General features: G+C 40.8%; 1 protein-coding gene across 1 annotated transcript in view; it reads left to right on the top strand.

Moving 5' to 3' along the window:
- The window catches only part of LOC139375776 (ZZ-type zinc finger-containing protein 3-like), a 52901-nt gene that overhangs the window by 3666 nt on the left and 28057 nt on the right, over positions 1-21178 (top strand). Inside the window, exons 3-5 of the mRNA XM_071117617.1 lie at positions 899-1037; positions 4857-5004; positions 5371-5489. Of these exons, the coding sequence (XP_070973718.1) occupies positions 899-1037; positions 4857-5004; positions 5371-5489 (406 nt within the window). The remainder of the gene's footprint in view (positions 1-898; positions 1038-4856; positions 5005-5370; positions 5490-21178) is intronic.

Genomic DNA, 21178 nt, shown 5'->3' with positions numbered 1-21178 from the left:
GAACTTTCTTGGGCACCCTGAAGCCTTCTTCACAACAACTGAACCGCTCTCCTTGAAGTTCTTGATGATCCGATAAATGGTTGATTTAGGTGCAATCTTACTGGCAGCAATATCCTTGCCTGTGAAGCCCTTTTTGTGCAAAGCAATGATGCACGTGTTTCCTTGCAGGTAACCATGGTTGACAGAGGAAGAACAATGATTCCAAGCACCACCCTCCTTTTTAAGCTTCCAGTCTGTTATTCAAACTCAATCAGCATGACAGAGTGATCTCCAGCCTTGTCCTTGTCAACACTCACTCCTGTGTTTACGAGAGAATCACTGACATGATGTCAGCTGGTCCTTTTGTGGCAGGGCTGAAATGCACTGGAAATGTTTTTGGGGGATTCAGTTCATTTGCATGGCAAAGAGGGACTTTGCAATTAATTGCAATTCATCTGATCACTCTTCATAACATTCTGGAGTATATGCAAACTGAAGCAGCAGACTTTGTGAAAATTAATATTTGTGTCATTCTCAAAACTTTTGGCCACGGCTGTGTATATATATATATATATATTATACACACACACACACACACTGAGTGTTCAAAACATTAGGACCCCACACCCTCCCCACCCCCTTTTGCCCTCAGAGTGGGAGTGTGGAGGAGGAGGGAGTGTTTCCTGTTTTGGGACACAGACACAGCCTACCTCTGATCTGTTTCCTGTTTACATACATGCTGCTGTCTGTTTCTTCCATAGTGTGGATCCCTCCTAAATGGCACCCTATTCCCTATAATATAGTGCACTACTTTTGACCAGGGTACCAATTGGGACCTCTCCTGAGTTAATAATGTATTGTCCAGCTCCTGGAAGTTGGATTCCCTGATGCATGTTGTGCCCCCCCCCCCGTCCACCAGTTACCAGAGGTTACTCCAGACTGTAGGTGTGTTGGAGGCCCAGAGAACCCAGAGTATACGGGACTTGGAGCGTCTGGCCAGACAGCAGAGAGAAGCTCTCCGAGACCCCGTCAGCTTTGTGGAGCAGCTGCAGAAACAGGTACTGTACTTTACACAATAGGTTACAGCCTGTTATAACAGGTATATGTAGCATTATAACTCTAACCCTGCAGAAACAGGTAGTATACTGTATGAGCGCTGTCGTAATAGTACTAGTAACCCTCACCTGCAGAATCAGGTATATACAGGTATATAATATGGTTATAGCAGGTATATAATATGGTTATAACAGGTATATAATATGGTTATAACAGGTATATAATGTGGTTATAACAGGTATATAATATGGTTATAACGGGTATATAATGTGGTTATAACGGGTATATAATGTGGTTATAACAGGTATATAATGTGGTTATAACAGGTATATAATATGGTTATAACGGGTATATAATGTGGTTATAACAGGTATATAATATGGTTGTGATGGGTATATAATATGGTTATAACAGGTATATAATTTGGTTATAACAGGTATATAATATGGTTATAACGGGTATATAATGTGGTTATAACAGGTATATAATATGGTTGTGATGGGTATATAATATGGTTATAACAGGTATATAATTTGGTTATAACAGGTATATAATATGGTTGTGATGGGTATATAATATGGTTATAACAGGTATATAATTTGGTTATAACAGGTATATAATGTGGTTATAACAGGTATATAATGTGGTTATAACAGGTATATAATATGGTTATAACAGGTATATAATGTGGTTGTGACGGGTATATAATGTGTCTCTCTCTGTCTCTCTCTGTCTCTCTCTCTCTCTCTGTCTCTCTCTCTGTCTCTCTGTCTCTCTCTCTCTCTGTCTCTCTCTCTCTCTCTCTCTCTCTGTCTCTCTCTCTCTCTGTCTCTCTCTCTCTCTCTCTCTCTCTCTGTCTCTCTCTCTCTCTGTCTCTCTCTCTCTCTCTCTCTCTCTCTCTCTCTCTCTCTCTCTCTCTCTCTCTCTCTCTCTGTCTCTCTCTCTCTCTCTCTCTCTCTGTCTCTCTCTCTCTCTCTGTCTCTCTCTCTCTCTGTCTCTCTCTCTCTCTCTCTCTCTCTCTCTCTCTCTCTCTCTGTGTCTCTCTCTCTCTCTGTGTCTCTCTCTCTCTCTCTCTCTCTCTCTGTCTCTCTCTCTCTCTGTCTCTCCCTCTCTCTCTCTCTCTCTCTCTCTCTCTCTCTCTCTCTCTCTCTCTGTCTCTCTCTCTCTCTGTCTCTCTCTCTCTCTCTCTCTCTCTCTCTCTCTCTCTCTCTGTCTCTCTCTCTCTCTCTCTCTCTCTCTCTCTCTCTCTCTCTCTCTCTCTCTCTCTCTGTCTCTCTCTCTCTCTGTCTCTCTCTCTCTCTCTCTCTCTCTCTCTCTCTCTCTCTCTCTCTCTCTCTCTCTCTGTCTCTCTCTCTCTCTGTCTCTCTCTCTCTCTCTCTCTCTCTCTCTCTCTCTCTCTGTCTCTCTCTCTCTCTGTCTCTCTCTCTCTCTCTGTCTCTCTCTCTCTCTGTCTCTCTCTCTCTCTCTCTCTCTCTCTCTCTCTCTCTCTCTCTCTCTCTGTCTCTCTCTCTCTCTCTCTCTCTCTCTCTCTCTCTCTCTCTCTCTCTCTCTCTCTCTCTCTCTCAAATTCAAATTCAAATTCAAGCTGCTTTATTGGCATGAAAAACATTGTGTCAATATTGCCAAAGCAACAATGTATACAATATACATTGTAACAAAATTGTAAATGATAGCAAATAATAATATAAAATGGTAGTAAATAATAATACAAAAATAAATACAATAAAATGGTAACAGTCTACAGTAAACATTAATAATTATAGTAATAACAATAATAGTAATAATAAGTAAGTTACTGTTTACTATGCAGATGTTATTATTCAGTGTCCCTCAGGCTATGGCAGGAAAATACATATTTGGCTGCAAGAGGAGCCATTGCTCCTTCGCCCATGAGTATTCTTAGTTTTTCCTCTGGGTTCAATTTGTAAAAATGTGGAATATATGTAGTCATTTCTGTGAATAATGAATCTCTTTGTGAGGAATATTTATCACAGTAAAGGAGAAAGTGCATCTCTGTCTCTACCTCCCCTGTCATGCAGTGACCACATACACGCTCCTCTTTGGGTAGCCATGTCTTTTTATGTCTGCCGGTTTCTATTGCCAATCGGTGGTCACTCAGCCTGTACTTGGTAAGGATCTGTCTCTGCTTCGTATCTCTGACAGAGTAGAGATAATCAGCCAATTCATATTCTCTGTTTAGGGTCAGATAGCAATTTAGTCGGCTTTGGGATTTTGTTTCGTTTTTCCAGTATTGTAAATATGATTCCTTTGATTGGTTCATGATTTTGCTTATTGGAATTCTTTCTTTTGAAGCAGTGCTGGTGTCAGCTTGGTTGGTGAGGTCCAACACCAGCTGACTGAGAGGGCTCGTTTCTGGGCTCAGCTCTTGGGCTTGAAGTGCTTTAAATTGCATACTCGAATTTGGACTTGAATTTAGATGTAGCCAAAATTTTAATGATCTTTTCTGTATTTTCATTATTACTGGAAAACGGCCCAATTCTGCCCTACATGCATTAGTTGGTGTATTTCTCTGGACTTGTAGAATTTTCCGACAGAATTCTGCATGTAGGGCTTCAATTGGATGTTTGTCCCACATTTTAAAATCCAGTTTATTGAGTGGCCCCCAAACCTCACTTCCATAAAGTGCTATTGGTAGGATTACACTGTCAAATATTTTAGTCCAAATTCTAATTGGGATGTTGATTTTGAATAATTTCATTTTTATTGCATACATTGCTCTGCGGGCTTTTTCTTTGAGTGCCTTCACTCTCTCTCTCTGTCTCTGTCTCTGTCTCTCTCTCTCTCTCTCTCTCTCTCTCTGTCTCTCTCTGTCTCTGTCAATTCAATTCAATGTGGTTATAACAGGTATATCTGTCTCTGTCTCTCTCTATCTCTGTCTCTCTCTGTCTCTCTCTGTCTCTGTCTCTCTCTCTCTCTCTCTCTCTCTCTCTCTCTCTCTCTCTCTCTGTCTCTCTCTCTCTCTCTCTCTCTCTCTCTCTCTGTCTCTCTCTGTCTCTCTCTGTCTCTGTCTGTCTCTCTCTCTCTGTCTCTCTCTGTCTCTCTCTCTCTCTGTCTCTGTCTCTCTCTGTCTCTGTCAATTCAATTCAATGTGGTTATAACAGGTATATCTGTCTCTGTCTCTCTCTCTGTCTCTCTCTGTCTCTGTCTCTCTCTGTCTCTCTCTCTCTCTCTCTCTCTCTCTCTCTCTCTCTCTCTCTCTCTCTCTGTCTATCTGTCTCTCTCTCTCTCTCTCTGTCTATCTGTCTCTGTCTGTCTCTGTCTCTCTCTCACTCACTCACTCACTCACTCACTCACTCACTCACTCACTCACTCACAATTCAATTCAATTGAAGGGCTTAATTGGCAGGCAAAACATATGATGTTTACATTGCCAAAGCAAGTGAAATAGATAAACATTACACTCACAATAGTTCCAAAGGAATAGTCATGTCAAATGTCACACTATGTCCATATACAGTGTTGTAACGATGTGCAAATAGTTAAAGTACAAAAGGGTAAATAAACATAAATATCTCCCTCTCCTCTCAAAATTCATACACTGATCTAAACGACAAGGCTTTCTTATACAAATGCAAGAGGCTGTCGCCACGGTGACAGTCGCCCCAGGTGGTTCAACATGGCAGCTCTCAGCTGCTCGTCTTGGCTGTAAGCCTTGACGTGATCTGACAAAGAAGAACGTTAGGCCAAAGGCTACTTTCGAGGAACTAGTTCACATGTTTCCTGCCCGTACATGGATCCTCGTGATCTTTGTTCTAATTCTACGAGGCCACTTCCTGTTGACCTCTGACCTCTAACCTCAGGTGGAGTTGGACCTGCCGCGTCCCCAGAGAGTGGTTCAGCTGCCAGACGTCGCATGGGACCAGTACACGTCAGGACTGGGAGACTTCGAGAGGGAGTTCTGTGACAAGAAACGCACAACCAGGAGGCTCAAACTCATATTCGATAAGGGTGAGTTGACCAGGAGGCTCAAACTCATATTCGATAAGGGTGAGTTGACCAGGAGGCTCAAACTCATATTCGATAAGGGTAAGTCGACCAGGAGGCTCAAACTCATATTCGATAAGGGTAAGTTGACCAGGAGGCTCATATTCGATAAGGGTGAGTTGACCAGGAGGCTCATATTCGATAAGGGTGAGTTGACCTTGCCATGTATTGATTCAGTTGATTGATTCATTTAGTATATTTCCTCATTAGAATATATGGAATTTGTTTTGGAAATGCTTAACAGCTTTGTTGTTTTGTTAAATAGTGTAAATCATGTATTTATAAATCAATATTCTATATATATATATATATATATATATTATCCTGTAGTTAGGTTACCAGATGGACCAAAAAGCCCTCTGGATCCCAAGAAGGAGGAGGGTGAACCATCAACCCTGTACTCTGCTCTGCCCTCTAGTGACGCTCTTGAGAACAGCAACAACTCACAGGTACATCCCACTGTTAGCCCACAGGCTATACCCAAAGCCATGTCATTTAGGGCACAACTGCAGCTTGATAACAACATGGATGTGTTTGTTATGTAGCTAGCTAGGCCACAACAGCCTCCTTTCTCTACTAATTGCTTTCAAAGATCTCACAAGTCACCATGTTATTGTCATTTTACAGCCCCTTTGTCACACCTCACCAACCCATTCCTCTACCCATACTAGAGGATAAGAGATGGTATCTATGGAAACAAACCACCTCAATTTAATTGATTGTGTAGATTCTCCTGAACAAATATCACATCACGTCTGCATCCCAAATGGTAGCCTATTCCCCTACTGCCTACATAGCCTATTCCCCTACTACCTACATAGTCTATTCCCGTACTACCTACATAGTCTATTCCCCTACTACCTACATAGTCTATTCCCCTACTACCTACATAGCCTATTCCCCTACTACCTACATAGTCTATTCCCCTACTACCTACATAGCCTATTCCCCTACTACCTACATAGTCTATTCCCCTACTACCTACATAGCCTATTCCCCTACTACCTACATAGCCTATTCCCCTACTACCTACATAGTCTATTCCCCTACTACCTACATAGTCTATTCCCCTACTACCTACATAGTCTATTCCCCTACTGCCTACATAGTCTATTCCCCTACTGCCTACATAGTCTATTCCCCTACTACCTACATAGTCTATTCCCCTACTACCTACATAGTCTATTCCCCTACTACCTACATAGTCTATTCCCCTACTACCTACATAGTCTATTCCCCTACTACCTACATAGTCTATTCCCCTACTACCTACATAGTCTATTCCCCTACTACCTACATAGTCTATTCCCCTACTGCCTACATAGTCTATTCCCCTACTACCTACATAGTCTATTCCCCTACTGCCTACATAGTCTATTCCCCTACTGCCTACATAGTCTATTCCCCTACTGCCTACATAGTATATTCCCCTACTACCTACATAGTCTATTCCCCTACTACCTACATAGTCTATTCCCCTACTACCTACATAGTCTATTCCCCTACTACCTACATAGTCTATTCCCCTACTACCTACATAGTCTATTCCCCTACTGCCTACATAGTCTATTCCCCTACTACCTACATAGTCTATTCCCCTACTACCTACATAGTCTATTCCCCTACCTACTTAGTGTCCTTGGTCAAAAGGAGTCCACTATATAGAATAGTGTTCCATTTGTCCTTGGTCAAAAGGAGTCCACTATATAGAATAGTGTTCCATTTGGGATGCAGGCCATTGCGTCTTTAATTTATTGATCGTTTTGTATTCTCTCTTTGTTTCTTTTGTAAACACATCTACACTCTCATCTTCATGACTCTCTCTCTCTCTCTCACTTTTCTCATGGCAACAGGTCACACATGTTGCTGCTGTGATGGCACACTGTGGTATTTCACCCAGTAGATATGTGAGTTTATCAAAATTGGGTTTGTTTTTGAATTCGTTGTGGATCTGTGTAATCTGAGGGAAATATGTCTCTCTAATATAGTCATACATTGGGCAGGAGGTTAGGAAGTGCAGCTCAGTTTCCACCTCATTTTGTGGGCAGTGAGCACATAGCCTGTCTTCTCTTGAGAGCCAGGTCTGCCTACTGCGGTCTTTCTCAATAGCAAGGCTATGCTCACTGAGTCTGTACATAGTCAAAGCTTTCCTTAAGTTTGGGTCAATCACAGTGGTCAGGTATTCTGCCGCTGTGTACTCTCTGTTTAGGGCCAAATATCATTCTAGTTTGCTCTGTTAATTATTTCAAATGTGTCAAGTAACTATCTTTTTGTTTTCTCATGATTTGGTTGGGTCTAATTGTGTTGCTGTCCTGGGGCTCTGTAGGGTGTGTTTGTGTTTGTGAACAGAGCCCCAGGACCAGCTTGCTTAGGGGACTCTTCTCCAGGTTCATCTCTCTGTAGGTGATGGCTTTGTTATGGAAGGTTTGATAATCGCTTCCTTTTAGGTGGTTGTAGAATTTAACGGCTCTAATTCTGGATTTTGATAATTAGAGGGTATCGGCCTAATTCTGCTCTGAATGCATTATTTGGTGTTTTACGTTGTACAGTCGTGGCCAAAAGTTTTGAGAATGACACAAATATACATTTTCACAAAGTCTGTTGCTTGAATTTGTGTGATGGCAATATGCATATACTCCATATACTCCAGAATGTTATGAAGAGTGATGCCATGCAAATGAACTGAATCCCCCAAAAACATTTCCACTGCATTTCAGGCCTGCCACAAAAGGACCAGCTGACATCATGTCAGTGATACTCTCGTTAACACAGGTGTGAGTGTTGACGAGGACAAGGCTGGAGATCACTCTGTCGTGCTGATTGAGTTTGAATAACAGACTGGAAGCTTCAGAAGGAGGGTGGTGCTTGGAATCATTGTTCTTCCTCTGTCAACCATGGTTACCTGCAAGGAAACACGTGCATCATTGCTTTGCACAAAAAGGGCTTCACAGGCAAAGATATTACTGCCAGTAAGATTGCACCTAAATCAACCATTTATCGGCTCATCAAGAACTTCAAGGAGAGCGGTTCAGTTGTTGTGAAGAAGGCTTCAGGGTGCCCAAGAAAGTTCAGCAAGCGCCAGGACAGCTTTTAAAGCTGATTCAGCTGTGGGATCGGGGCACCACCAGTACAGAGCTTGCTCAGGAATGGCAGCAGGCCATCTGCACGCACAGTTAGGCGAAGACTTTTAGAGGATGGCCTGGTGTCAAGAAGGGCAGCAAAGAAGCCATTTCTCTCCAGGAAAAACATCAGGGACAGACTGATATTCTGATAAAGGTACAGGGATTGGACTGCTGAGGGCTGGGGTAAAGTAATTTTATCTGATGAATCCCCTTTCCGATTGTTTGGGGCATCTGGAAAAAAGCTTGTCCGGAGAAGACAAGGTGAGCGCTACCATCAGTCCTGTGTCATGCCAACAGTAAAGCATCCTGATACCATTCATGTGTGGGGTTTCTTCTCAGCCAAGGGAGTGGGCTCACTCACATATTTGCCTAAGAACACAGCCATGAATAAAGAATGGTACCGACACATCCTCCGAGAGCAACTTCTCTCAACCATCCAGGAACAGTTTGGTGACGAACAATGCTTGTTCCAGCACGATGGAGCACCTTGACATAAGGCAAAAGTGATAACTAAGTGGCTCGAGGAACAAAACATCGATATTTTGGGTCCATGGCCAGTAAACTCCCCAGACCTTAATCCCATTGAGAAGAGGCGGATGGACAAACAAAAACCCACAAAGTCTGACAATCTCCAAGCATTGATTATGCAAGAATGGGCTGCCATCAGTCAGCACGTGGCCCAGAAGTTCATTGCCAGCATGCCAGGGCGGATTGCAGAGGTCTTGAAAAAGAAGGGTCAACACTGCAAATATTGACTCTTTGCATCAACTTCATGTAATTGTCAATAAAAGCCTTTGACACTTATGAAATGCTTGTAATTATACTTCAGTATCCATAGTAACATCTGACACAAATATCTAAAGACACTGAAGCAGCAAACTTTGTGAAAATTCATATTTGTGTCATTCTCAAAACTTTTGGCCACGACTGTACACAGAGGGTATTTTTGCAGAATTCTGCATGAAGAGTCTCAAATTGGTATTTGTCCCATTTTGTGAATTCTTGGTTGGTGAGCGGACCCCAGACCTCACAACCATAAAGGGCAATGGGTTTTATAACTGATTCAAGTGTTTTTAGCCATATCCTAATTGGCATGTCAAATTTTATATCCCTTTTGATGGCATAGAATGCCCTTCTTGCCTTGTCTCTCAGATCGTTCACAGCTTTGTGGAAGTTACCTGTGGTGCTGATGTTTAGGCCGAGGTATGTATCGTTTTTTTGTGTGCTCTTGGGCATGATCTACAGTGCCTTGCGAAAGTATTCGGCCCCCTTGAACTTTGCGACCTTTTGCCACATTTCAGGCTTCAAACATAAAGATATAAAACTGTATTTTTTTGTGAAGAATCAACAACAAGTGGGACACAATCATGAAGTGGAACGACATTTATTGGATATTTCAAACTTTTTTAACAAATCAAAAACTGAAAAATTGGGCGTGCAAAATTATTCAGCCCCTTTACTTTCAGTGCAGCAAACTCTCTCCAGAAGTTCAGTGAGGATCTCTGAATGATCCAATGTTGACCTAAATGACTAATGATGATAAATACAATCCACCTGTGTGTAATCAAGTCTCTGTATAAATGCACCTGCACTGTGATAGTCTCAGAGGTCCGTTAAAAGCGCAGAGAGCATCATGAAGAACAAGGAACACACCAGGCAGGTCCGAGATACTGTTGTGAAGAAGTTTAAAGCCGGATTTGGATACAAAAATATTTCCCAAGCTTTAAACTTCCCAAGGAGCACTGTGCAAGCGATAATATTGAAATGGAAGGAGTATCAGACCACTGCAAATCTACCAAGACCTGGCCGTCTCTCTAAACTTTCAGCTCATACAAGGAGAAGACTGATCAGAGATGCAGCCAAGAGGCCCATGATCACTCTGGATGAACTGCAGAGATCTACAGCTGAGGTGGGAGACTCTGTCCATAGGACAACAATCAGTCGTATATTGCACAAATCTGGCCTTTATGGAAAAGTGGCAAGAAGAAAGCCATTTCTTAAAGATATCCATAAAAAGTGTTGTTTAAAGTTTGCCACAAGCCACCTGGGAGACACACCAAACATGTGGAAGAAGGTGCTCTGGTCAGATGAAACCAAAATTTAACTTTTTGGCAACAATGCAAAACGTTATGTTTGGCGTAAAAGCAACACAGCTGAACACACCATCCCCACTGTCAAACATGGTGGTGGCAGCATCATGGTTTGGGCCTGCTTTTCTTCAGCAGGGACAGGGAAGATGGTTAAAATTGATGGGAAGATGGATGGAGCCAAATACAGGACCATTCTGGAAGAAAACCTGATGGAGTCTGCAAAAGACCTGAGACTGGGACGGAGATTTGTCTTCCAACAAGACAATGATCCAAAACATAAAGCAAAATCTACAATGGAATGGTTCAAAAATAAACATATCCAGGTGTTAGAATGGCCAAGTCAAAGTCCAGACCTGAATCCAATCGAGAATCTGTGGAAAGAACTGAAAACTGCTGTTCACAAATGCTCTCCATCCAACCTCACTGAGCTCGAGCTGTTTTGCAAGGAGGAATGGGAAAAAATGTCAGTCTCTCGATGTGCAAAACTGATAGAGACATACCCCAAGCGACTTACAGCTGTAATCGCAGCAAAAGGTGGCGCTACAAAGTATTAACTTAAGGGGGCTGAATAATTTTGCACGCCCAATTTTTCAGTTTTTGATTTGTTAAAAAAGTTTGAAATATCCAATAAATGTCGTTCCACTTCATGATTGTGTCCCACTTGTTGTTGATTCTTCACAAAAAAATACAGTTTTATATCTTTATGTTTGAAGCCTGAAATGTGGCAAAAGGTCGCAAAGTTCAAGGGGGCCGAATACTTTCGCAAGGCACTGTATATCTAGATGGAATTGTGGTCCTGCCTACTGGACCTTATTTGGAACACCATTATTTTTGTCTTACTGAGATTTACTGTCAGTAAGGTCCCACAGTTGACAGTGCATGTCAGCAAAACCAAGCCATGAGGTTAAAGGAATTGTCCGTAGAGCTCCGAGACAGGATTGTGTCGAGGCACAGATCTGGGGAAGGGTACCAAAAATATTCTACAGCATTGAAGGTCCCCAAGAACACAGTGGGAAAGATACCAAAAACCATCATTCTTAAATGGAAGATGTTTGGAACCACAAAGACTCTTCCAAGCTGCTCGGCCAAACTGAGCAATCTGTGGAGAAGGACCTTGGTCAGGGAGGTGAGTTCCTCTGTGGAAATAGGGGAACCTTCCAGAAGGACAACTGGCACCACCATCCCTACGGTGAAGCATGGTGGTGGCAGCATCAAGCTGTGGGGATGTTTTTCAGCGGCAGGGACTGGGAAACTAGTCAGGATTGAGGGAAAGATGAACGAAGCGCAGTACAGCAAAATCCTTGATGAAAACCTGCTCCAGAACACTCAGGATCTCAGACTGGGGCAAAGGTTCACTTTCCAACAGGACAACGACCCTAAGCACACAACCAAGACAACGCATGAGTGGCTTCAGGACAAGTCTCTGTGCCATCCGTTTTGTCACCAAAGCCCCATATACTACCCACCACTGCGACCTGTATGCCCTTGTTGGCTGGCCCTAGCATCATACTCGTCGCCAAACCCACTGGCTCCAGGTCATCTACAAGACCCTGCTAGGTAAAGTCCCGCCTTATCTCTGCTCGCTGGTAGCAGCACCCACCGGTAGCAGCACCCACCTGTAGCACGCGCTCCAGCAGGTATATTTCACTGGTCACCCCCAAAGCCAATTCCTCCTTTGGCTGCCTCTCCTTCCAGTTCTCTGCTGCCAATGACTGGAACGAACTGCAAAAATCTCTGAAACTGGAAACACTTATCTCCCTCACTAGCTTTAAGCACCAGCTGTCAGAGCAGCTCACAGATCACTGCACCTGTACATTGCCCATCTGTAAATAGCCCAAACAACTACCTCTTCCCCTACTGTATTTATTTATTTATTTTGCTCCTTTGCACCCCAGTATTTCTACTTTGCACACTCATCTACTGCAAATCTACCATTCCAGTGTTTTACTTGCTATATTGTATTTACTTCACCACCATGGCCTTTTTTCCCCCCTTTACCTCCCTTATCTCACCTCATTTGCTCACATTGTATATAGACTTATTTTTCTACTGTATTATTGACTGTATGTTTGTTTTACTCCATGTGTAACTCTGTGTTGTTGTAAGTGTCAAACTGCTTTGCTTTATCTTGGCCAGGTTGCAGTTGTAAATGAGAACGTGTTCTCAACTTGCCTACCTGGTTAAATAAAGGTGAAATAAATAAATAAATGCCCTAGAGTGGCCCAGCCAGAGCCCAAACTAGAACCCGATCAAACATCTCTGGAGAGACCTGAAAATATATGTGCCGCGATGCTCCCCATCCAACCTGACAGAGGTTGAGAGGATCTGCAGAGAAGAATGGGAGAAACTCCCCAAATACAGGTGTGCCAAGCTTGTAGTGTCATACCCAAGAAGACTCAAGTCTGTAATCACTGCCAAAGGTGCTTCAACAAAGTACTGAGGTGTAGGGTCTGAATACTGATGTAAATATGATATTTAGGTAAAAAAATGTTTTATACATTTCTAAAATATTTTTTTTGCTTTGTCATTATGGGGTATTGTGATGTCATTATGGGGTATTGTGATGTCATTATGGGGTATTGTGATGTTATTATGGGGTATTGTGATGTTATTATGGGGTATTGTGATGTCATTATGGGGTATTGTGATGTCATTATGGGGTATTGTGATGTCATTATGGGGTATTGTGATGTCATTATGGGGTATTGTGATGTCATTATGGGGTATTGTGATGACATTATGGGGTATTGTGATGACATTATGGGGTATTGTGATGACATTATGGGGTATTGTGATGACATTATGGGGTATTGTGATGACATTATGGGGTATTGTGATGACATTATGGGGTATTGTGATGTCAATATGGGATATTGTGATGTCATTATGGGGTATTGTGATGTCATTATGGGGTATTGTGATGTCAATATGGGGTATTGTGATGTCATTATGGGGTATTGTGATGTCAATATGGGGTATTGTGATGTCATTATGGGGTATTGTGATGTCATTATGGGGTATTGTGATGACATTATGGGGTATTGTGATGACATTATGGGGTATTGTGATGACATTATGGGGTATTGTGATGACATGGGGTATTGTGATGTCATTATGGGGTATTGTGATGTCATTATGGGGTATTGTGATGACATTATGGGGTATTGTGATGACATTATGGGGTATTGTGATGTCATTATGGGGTATTGTGATGTCTTTATGGGGTATTGTGATGTCATTATGGGGTATTGTGATGTCATTATGGGGTATTGTGATGTCATTATGCGGTATTGTGATGTCATTATGGGGTATTGTGATGTCTTTATGGGGTATTGTGATGTCATTATGGGGTATTGTGATGTCATTATGGGGTATTGTGATGTCATTATGGGGTATTGTGATGTCATTATGGGGTATTGTGATGTCATTATGGGGTATTGTGATGTCATTATGGGGTATTGTGATGTCATTATGGGGTATTGTGATGTCATTATGGGGTATTGTGATGACATTATGGGGTATTGTGATGACATTATGGGGTATTGTGATGTCATTATGGGGTATTGTGATGACATTATGGGGTATTGTGATGTCATTATGGGGTATTGTGATGTCATTATGGGGTATTGTGATGTCATTATGGGGTATTGTGATGTCATTATGGGGTATTGTGATGTCATTATGGGGTATTGTGATGTCTTTATGGGGTATTGTGATGTCATTATGGGGTATTGTGATGTCTTTATGGGGTATTGTGATGTCTTTATGGGGTATTGTGATGTTATTATGGGGTATTGTGATGTCATTATGGGGTATTGTGATGTCTTTATGGGGTATTGTGATGTCTTTATGGGGTATTGTGATGTCATTATGGGGTATTGTGATGACATTATGGGGTATTGTGATGTCATTATGGGGTATTGTGATGTTATTATGGGGTATTGTGATGTCTTTATGGGGTATTGTGATGTCATTATGGGGTATTGTGATGACATTATGGGGTATTGTGATGTCATTATGGGGTATTGTGATGACATTATGGGGTATTGTGATGTCTTTATGGGGTATTGTGATGTCATTATGGGGTATTGTGATGTCATTATGGGGTATTGTGATGACATTATGGGGTATTGTGATGTCTTTATGGGGTATTGTGATGTCATTATGGGGTATTGTGATGACATTATGGGGTATTGTGATGACATTATGGGGTATTGGGATGTCTTTATGGGGTATTGTGATGTCTTTATGGGGTATTGTGATGACATTATGGGGTATTGTGATGTCAATATGGGGTATTGTGATGACATTATGGGGTATTGTGATGACATTATGGGGTATTGTGATGTCATTATGGGGTATTGTGATGACATTATGGGGTATTGTGATGTCTTTATGGGGTATTGTGATGTCATTATGGGGTATTGTGATGTCATTATGGGGTATTGTGATGACATTATGGGGTATTGTGATGTCTTTATGGGGTATTGTGATGTCATTATGGGGTATTGTGATGACATTATGGGGTATTGTGATGACATTATGGGGTATTGGGATGTCTTTATGGGGTATTGTGATGTCTTTATGGGGTATTGTGATGACATTATGGGGTATTGTGATGTCAATATGGGGTATTGTGATGACATTATGGGGTATTGTGATGTCTTTATGGGGTATTGTGATGTCATTATGGGGTGTTGTGATGTCATTATGGGGTATTGTGATGTCATTATGGGGTATTGTGATGACATTATGGGGTATTGGGATGTCTTTATGGGGTATTGTGATGTCATTATGGGGTATTGTGATGTCATGGGGTATTGTGATGTCATTATGGGGTATTGTGATGTCATTATGGGGTATTGTGATGTCATTATGGGGTATTGTGATGTCAATATGGGGTATTGTGATGTCATTATGGGGTATTGTGATGTTATTATGGGGTATTGTGATGTCATTATGGGGTATTGTGATGTCATTATGGGGTATTGTGATGTCTTTATGGGGTATTGTGATGTCATTATGGGGTATTGTGATGTCATTATGGGGTATTGTGATGTCATTATGGGGTATTGTGATGTCATTATGGGGTATTGTGATGTCATTATGGGGTATTGTGATGTTATTATGGGGTATTGTGATGTCATTATGGGGTATTGTGATGTCATTATGGGGTATTGTGATGTTATTATGGGGTATTGTGATGTCATTATGGGGTATTGTGATGACATTATGGGGTATTGTGATGACATTATGGGGTATTGGGATGTCTTTATGGGGTATTGTGATGTCTTTATGGGGTATTGTGATGACATTATGGGGTATTGTGATGTCAATATGGGGTATTGTGATGACATTATGGGGTATTGTGATGTCTTTATGGGGTATTGTGATGTCATTATGGGGTATTGTGATGACATTATGGGGTATTGTGATGTCATTATGGGGTATTGTGATGTCATTATGGGGTATTGTGATGACATTATGGGGTATTGGGATGTCTTTATGGGGTATTGTGATGTCATTATGGGGTATTGTGATGTCATTATGGGGTATTGTGATGTCATTATGGGGTATTGTGATGTCATTATGGGGTATTGTGATGTCATTATGGGGTATTGTGATGTCATTATGGGGTATTGTGATGTCATTATGGGGTATTGTGATGTCATTATGGGGTATTGTGATGTCTTTATGGGGTATTGTGATGTCATTATGGGGTATTGTGATGTCTTTATGGGGTATTGTGATGTCTTTATGGGGTATTGTGATGTCTTTATGGGGTATTGTGATGTTTTTATGGGGTATTGTGATGTCTTTATGGGGTATTGTGATGTCATTATGGGGTATTGTGATGTCTTTATGGGGTATTGTGATGTCATTATGGGGTATTGTGATGTCTTTATGGGGTATTGTGATGTCTTTATGGGGTATTGTGATGTCATTATGGGGTATTGTGATGACATTATGGGGTATTGTGATGTCATTATGGGGTATTGTGATGTTATTATGGGGTATTGTGATGTCTTTATGGGGTATTGTGATGTCATTATGGGGTATTGTGATGACATTATGGGGTATTGTGATGTCATTATGGGGTATTGTGATGACATTATGGGGTATTGTGATGTCTTTATGGGGTATTGTGATGTCATTATGGGGTATTGTGATGTCATTATGGGGTATTGTGATGACATTATGGGGTATTGTGATGTCTTTATGGGGTATTGTGATGTCATTATGGGGTATTGTGATGACATTATGGGGTATTGTGATGACATTATGGGGTATTGGGATGTCTTTATGGGGTATTGTGATGTCTTTATGGGGTATTGTGATGACATTATGGGGTATTGTGATGTCAATATGGGGTATTGTGATGACATTATGGGGTATTGTGATGTCTTTATGGGGTATTGTGATGTCATTATGGGGTATTGTGATGTCATTATGGGGTATTGTGATGTCATTATGGGGTATTGTGATGACATTATGGGGTATTGGGATGTCTTTATGGGGTATTGTGATGTCATTATGGGGTGTTGTGATGTCATTATGGGGTATTGTGATGTCATTATGGGGTATTGTGATGTCATTATGGGGTATTGTGATGTCATTATGGGGTATTGTGATGTCAATATGGGGTATTGTGATGTCATTATGGGGTATTGTGATGTCATTATGGGGTATTGTGATGTTATTATGGGGTATTGTGATGTCATTATGGGGTATTGTGATGTCATTATGGGGTATTGTGATGTCTTTATGGGGTATTGTGATGTTATTATGGGGTATTGTGATGTCATTATGGGGTATTGTGATGTCATTATGGGGTATTGTGATGTCATTATGGGGTATTGTGATGTCATTATGGGGTATTGTGATGTCATTATGGGGTATTGTGATGTTATTATGGGGTATTGTGATGTCATTATGGGGTATTGTGATGTCATTATGGGGTATTGTGATGTTATTATGGGGTATTGTGATGTCATTATGGGGTATTGTGATGTCATTATGGGGTATTGTGATGACATTATGGGGTATTGTGATGACATTATGGGGTATTGGGATGTCTTTATGGGGTATTGTGATGTCTTTATGGGGTATTGTGATGACATTATGGGGTATTGTGATGTCAATATGGGGTATTGTGATGACATTATGGGGTATTGTGATGTCTTTATGGGGTATTGTGATGTCATTATGGGGTATTGTGATGACATTATGGGGTATTGTGATGTCATTATGGGGTATTGTGATGTCATTATGGGGTATTGTGATGACATTATGGGGTATTGGGATGTCTTTATGGGGTATTGTGATGTCATTATGGGGTATTGTGATGTCATTATGGGGTATTGTGATGTCATTATGGGGTATTGTGATGTCATTATGGGGTATTGTGATGTCAATATGGGGTATTGTGATGTCATTATGGGGTATTGTGATGTCATTATGGGGTATTGTGATGACATTATGGGGTATTGTGATGTCATTATGGGGTATTGTGATGACATTATGGGGTATTGTGATGTCTTTATGGGGTATTGTGATGTCATTATGGGGTATTGTGATGTCATTATGGGGTATTGTGATGACATTATGGGGTATTGTGATGTCTTTATGGGGTATTGTGATGTCATTATGGGGTATTGTGATGACATTATGGGGTATTGTGATGACATTATGGGGTATTGGGATGTCTTTATGGGGTATTGTGATGTCTTTATGGGGTATTGTGATGACATTATGGGGTATTGTGATGTCAATATGGGGTATTGTGATGACATTATGGGGTATTGTGATGTCTTTATGGGGTATTGTGATGTCATTATGGGGTATTGTGATGACATTATGGGGTATTGTGATGTCATTATGGGGTATTGTGATGTCATTATGGGGTATTGTGATGTCATTATGGGGTATTGTGATGTCATTATGGGGTATTGTGATGTCATTATGGGGTATTGTGATGTCATTATGGGGTATTGTGATGTCTTTATGGGGTATTGTGATGTTATTATGGGGTATTGTGATGTCATTATGGGGTATTGTGATGTCATTATGGGGTATTGTGATGTCATTATGGGGTATTGTGATGTCATTATGGGGTATTGTGATGTTATTATGGGGTATTGTGATGTCATTATGGGGTATTGTGATGTCATTATGGGGTATTGTGATGTTATTATGGGGTATTGTGATGTCATTATGGGGTATTGTGATGTCATTATGGGGTATTGTGATGTCATTATGGGGTATTGTGATGTCTTTATGGGGTATTGTGATGACATTATGGGGTATTGTGATGTCATTATGGGGGTATTGTGATGTCATTATGGGGTATTGTGATGTCATTATGGGGTATTGTGATGTCATTATGGGGTATTGTGATGTCTTTATGGGGTATTGTGATGTCATTATGGGGTATTGTGATGTCATTATGGGGTATTGTGATGTCTTTATGGGGTATTGTGATGTCATTATGGGGTATTGTGATGTCATTATGGGGTATTGTGATGTCATTATGGGGTATTGTGATGTCATTATGGGGTATTGTGATGTCATTATGGGGTATTGTGATGTCATTATGGGGTATTGTGATGTCATTATGGGGTATTGTGATGTCTTTATGGGGTATTGTGATGTCATTATGGGGTATTGTGATGTCTTTATGGGGTATTGTGATGTCTTTATGGGGTATTGTGATGTCTTTATGGGGTATTGTGATGTCTTTATGGGGTATTGTGATGTCTTTATGGGGTATTGTGATGTCATTATGGGGTATTGTGATGTCTTTATGGGGTATTGTGATGTCATTATGGGGTATTGTGATGTCTTTATGGGGTATTGTGATGTCTTTATGGGGTATTGTGATGTCATTATGGGGTATTGTGATGACATTATGGGGTATTGTGATGTCATTATGGGGTATTGTGATGTTATTATGGGGTATTGTGATGTCTTTATGGGGTATTGTGATGTCATTATGGGGTATTGTGATGACATTATGGGGTATTGTGATGTCATTATGGGGTATTGTGATGACATTATGGGGTATTGTGATGTCTTTATGGGGTATTGTGATGTCATTATGGGGTATTGTGATGTCATTATGGGGTATTGTGATGACATTATGGGGTATTGTGATGTCTTTATGGGGTATTGTGATGTCATTATGGGGTATTGTGATGACATTATGGGGTATTGTGATGACATTATGGGGTATTGGGATGTCTTTATGGGGTATTGTGATGTCTTTATGGGGTATTGTGATGACATTATGGGGTATTGTGATGTCAATATGGGGTATTGTGATGACATTATGGGGTATTGTGATGTCTTTATGGGGTATTGTGATGTCATTATGGGGTATTGTGATGTCATTATGGGGTATTGTGATGTCATTATGGGGTATTGTGATGACATTATGGGGTATTGGGATGTCTTTATGGGGTATTGTGATGTCATTATGGGGTGTTGTGATGTCATTATGGGGTATTGTGATGTCATTATGGGGTATTGTGATGTCATTATGGGGTATTGTGATGTCATTATGGGGTATTGTGATGTCAATATGGGGTATTGTGATGTCATTATGGGGTATTGTGATGTCATTATGGGGTATTGTGATGTTATTATGGGGTATTGTGATGTCATTATGGGGTATTGTGATGTCATTATGGGGTATTGTGATGTCTTTATGGGGTATTGTGATGTTATTATGGGGTATTGTGATGTCATTATGGGGTATTGTGATGTCATTATGGGGTATTGTGATGTCATTATGGGGTATTGTGATGTCATTATGGGGTATTGTGATGTCATTATGGGGTATTGTGATGTTATTATGGGGTATTGTGATGTCATTATGGGGTATTGTGATGTCATTATGGGGTATTGTGATGTTATTATGGGGTATTGTGATGTCATTATGGGGTATTGTGATGTCATTATGGGGTATTGTGATGACATTATGGGGTATTGTGATGACATTATGGGGTATTGGGATGTCTTTATGGGGTATTGTGATGTCTTTATGGGGTATTGTGATGACATTATGGGGTATTGTGATGTCAATATGGGGTATTGTGATGACATTATGGGGTATTGTGATGTCTTTATGGGGTATTGTGATGTCATTATGGGGTATTGTGATGACATTATGGGGTATTGTGATGTCATTATGGGGTATTGTGATGTCATTATGGGGTATTGTGATGACATTATGGGGTATTGGGATGTCTTTATGGGGTATTGTGATGTCATTATGGGGTATTGTGATGTCATTATGGGGTATTGTGATGTCATTATGGGGTATTGTGATGTCATTATGGGGTATTGTGATGTCAATATGGGGTATTGTGATGTCATTATGGGGTATTGTGATGTCATTATGGGGTATTGTGATGACATTATGGGGTATTGTGATGTCATTATGGGGTATTGTGATGACATTATGGGGTATTGTGATGTCTTTATGGGGTATTGTGATGTCATTATGGGGTATTGTGATGTCATTATGGGGTATTGTGATGACATTATGGGGTATTGTGATGTCTTTATGGGGTATTGTGATGTCATTATGGGGTATTGTGATGACATTATGGGGTATTGTGATGACATTATGGGGTATTGGGATGTCTTTATGGGGTATTGTGATGTCTTTATGGGGTATTGTGATGACATTATGGGGTATTGTGATGTCAATATGGGGTATTGTGATGACATTATGGGGTATTGTGATGTCTTTATGGGGTATTGTGATGTCATTATGGGGTATTGTGATGACATTATGGGGTATTGTGATGTCATTATGGGGTATTGTGATGTCATTATGGGGTATTGTGATGTCATTATGGGGTATTGTGATGTCATTATGGGGTATTGTGATGTCATTATGGGGTATTGTGATGTCATTAT

Source organism: Oncorhynchus clarkii, chromosome 20 (genome assembly GCF_045791955.1).
Source record: "Oncorhynchus clarkii lewisi isolate Uvic-CL-2024 chromosome 20, UVic_Ocla_1.0, whole genome shotgun sequence".
NCBI lineage: Eukaryota > Metazoa > Chordata > Actinopteri > Salmoniformes > Salmonidae > Oncorhynchus > Oncorhynchus clarkii.
The sequence above is the reverse complement of the archived record's forward strand: the minus strand, read 5'-3'. Positions and strand labels throughout refer to the sequence as shown.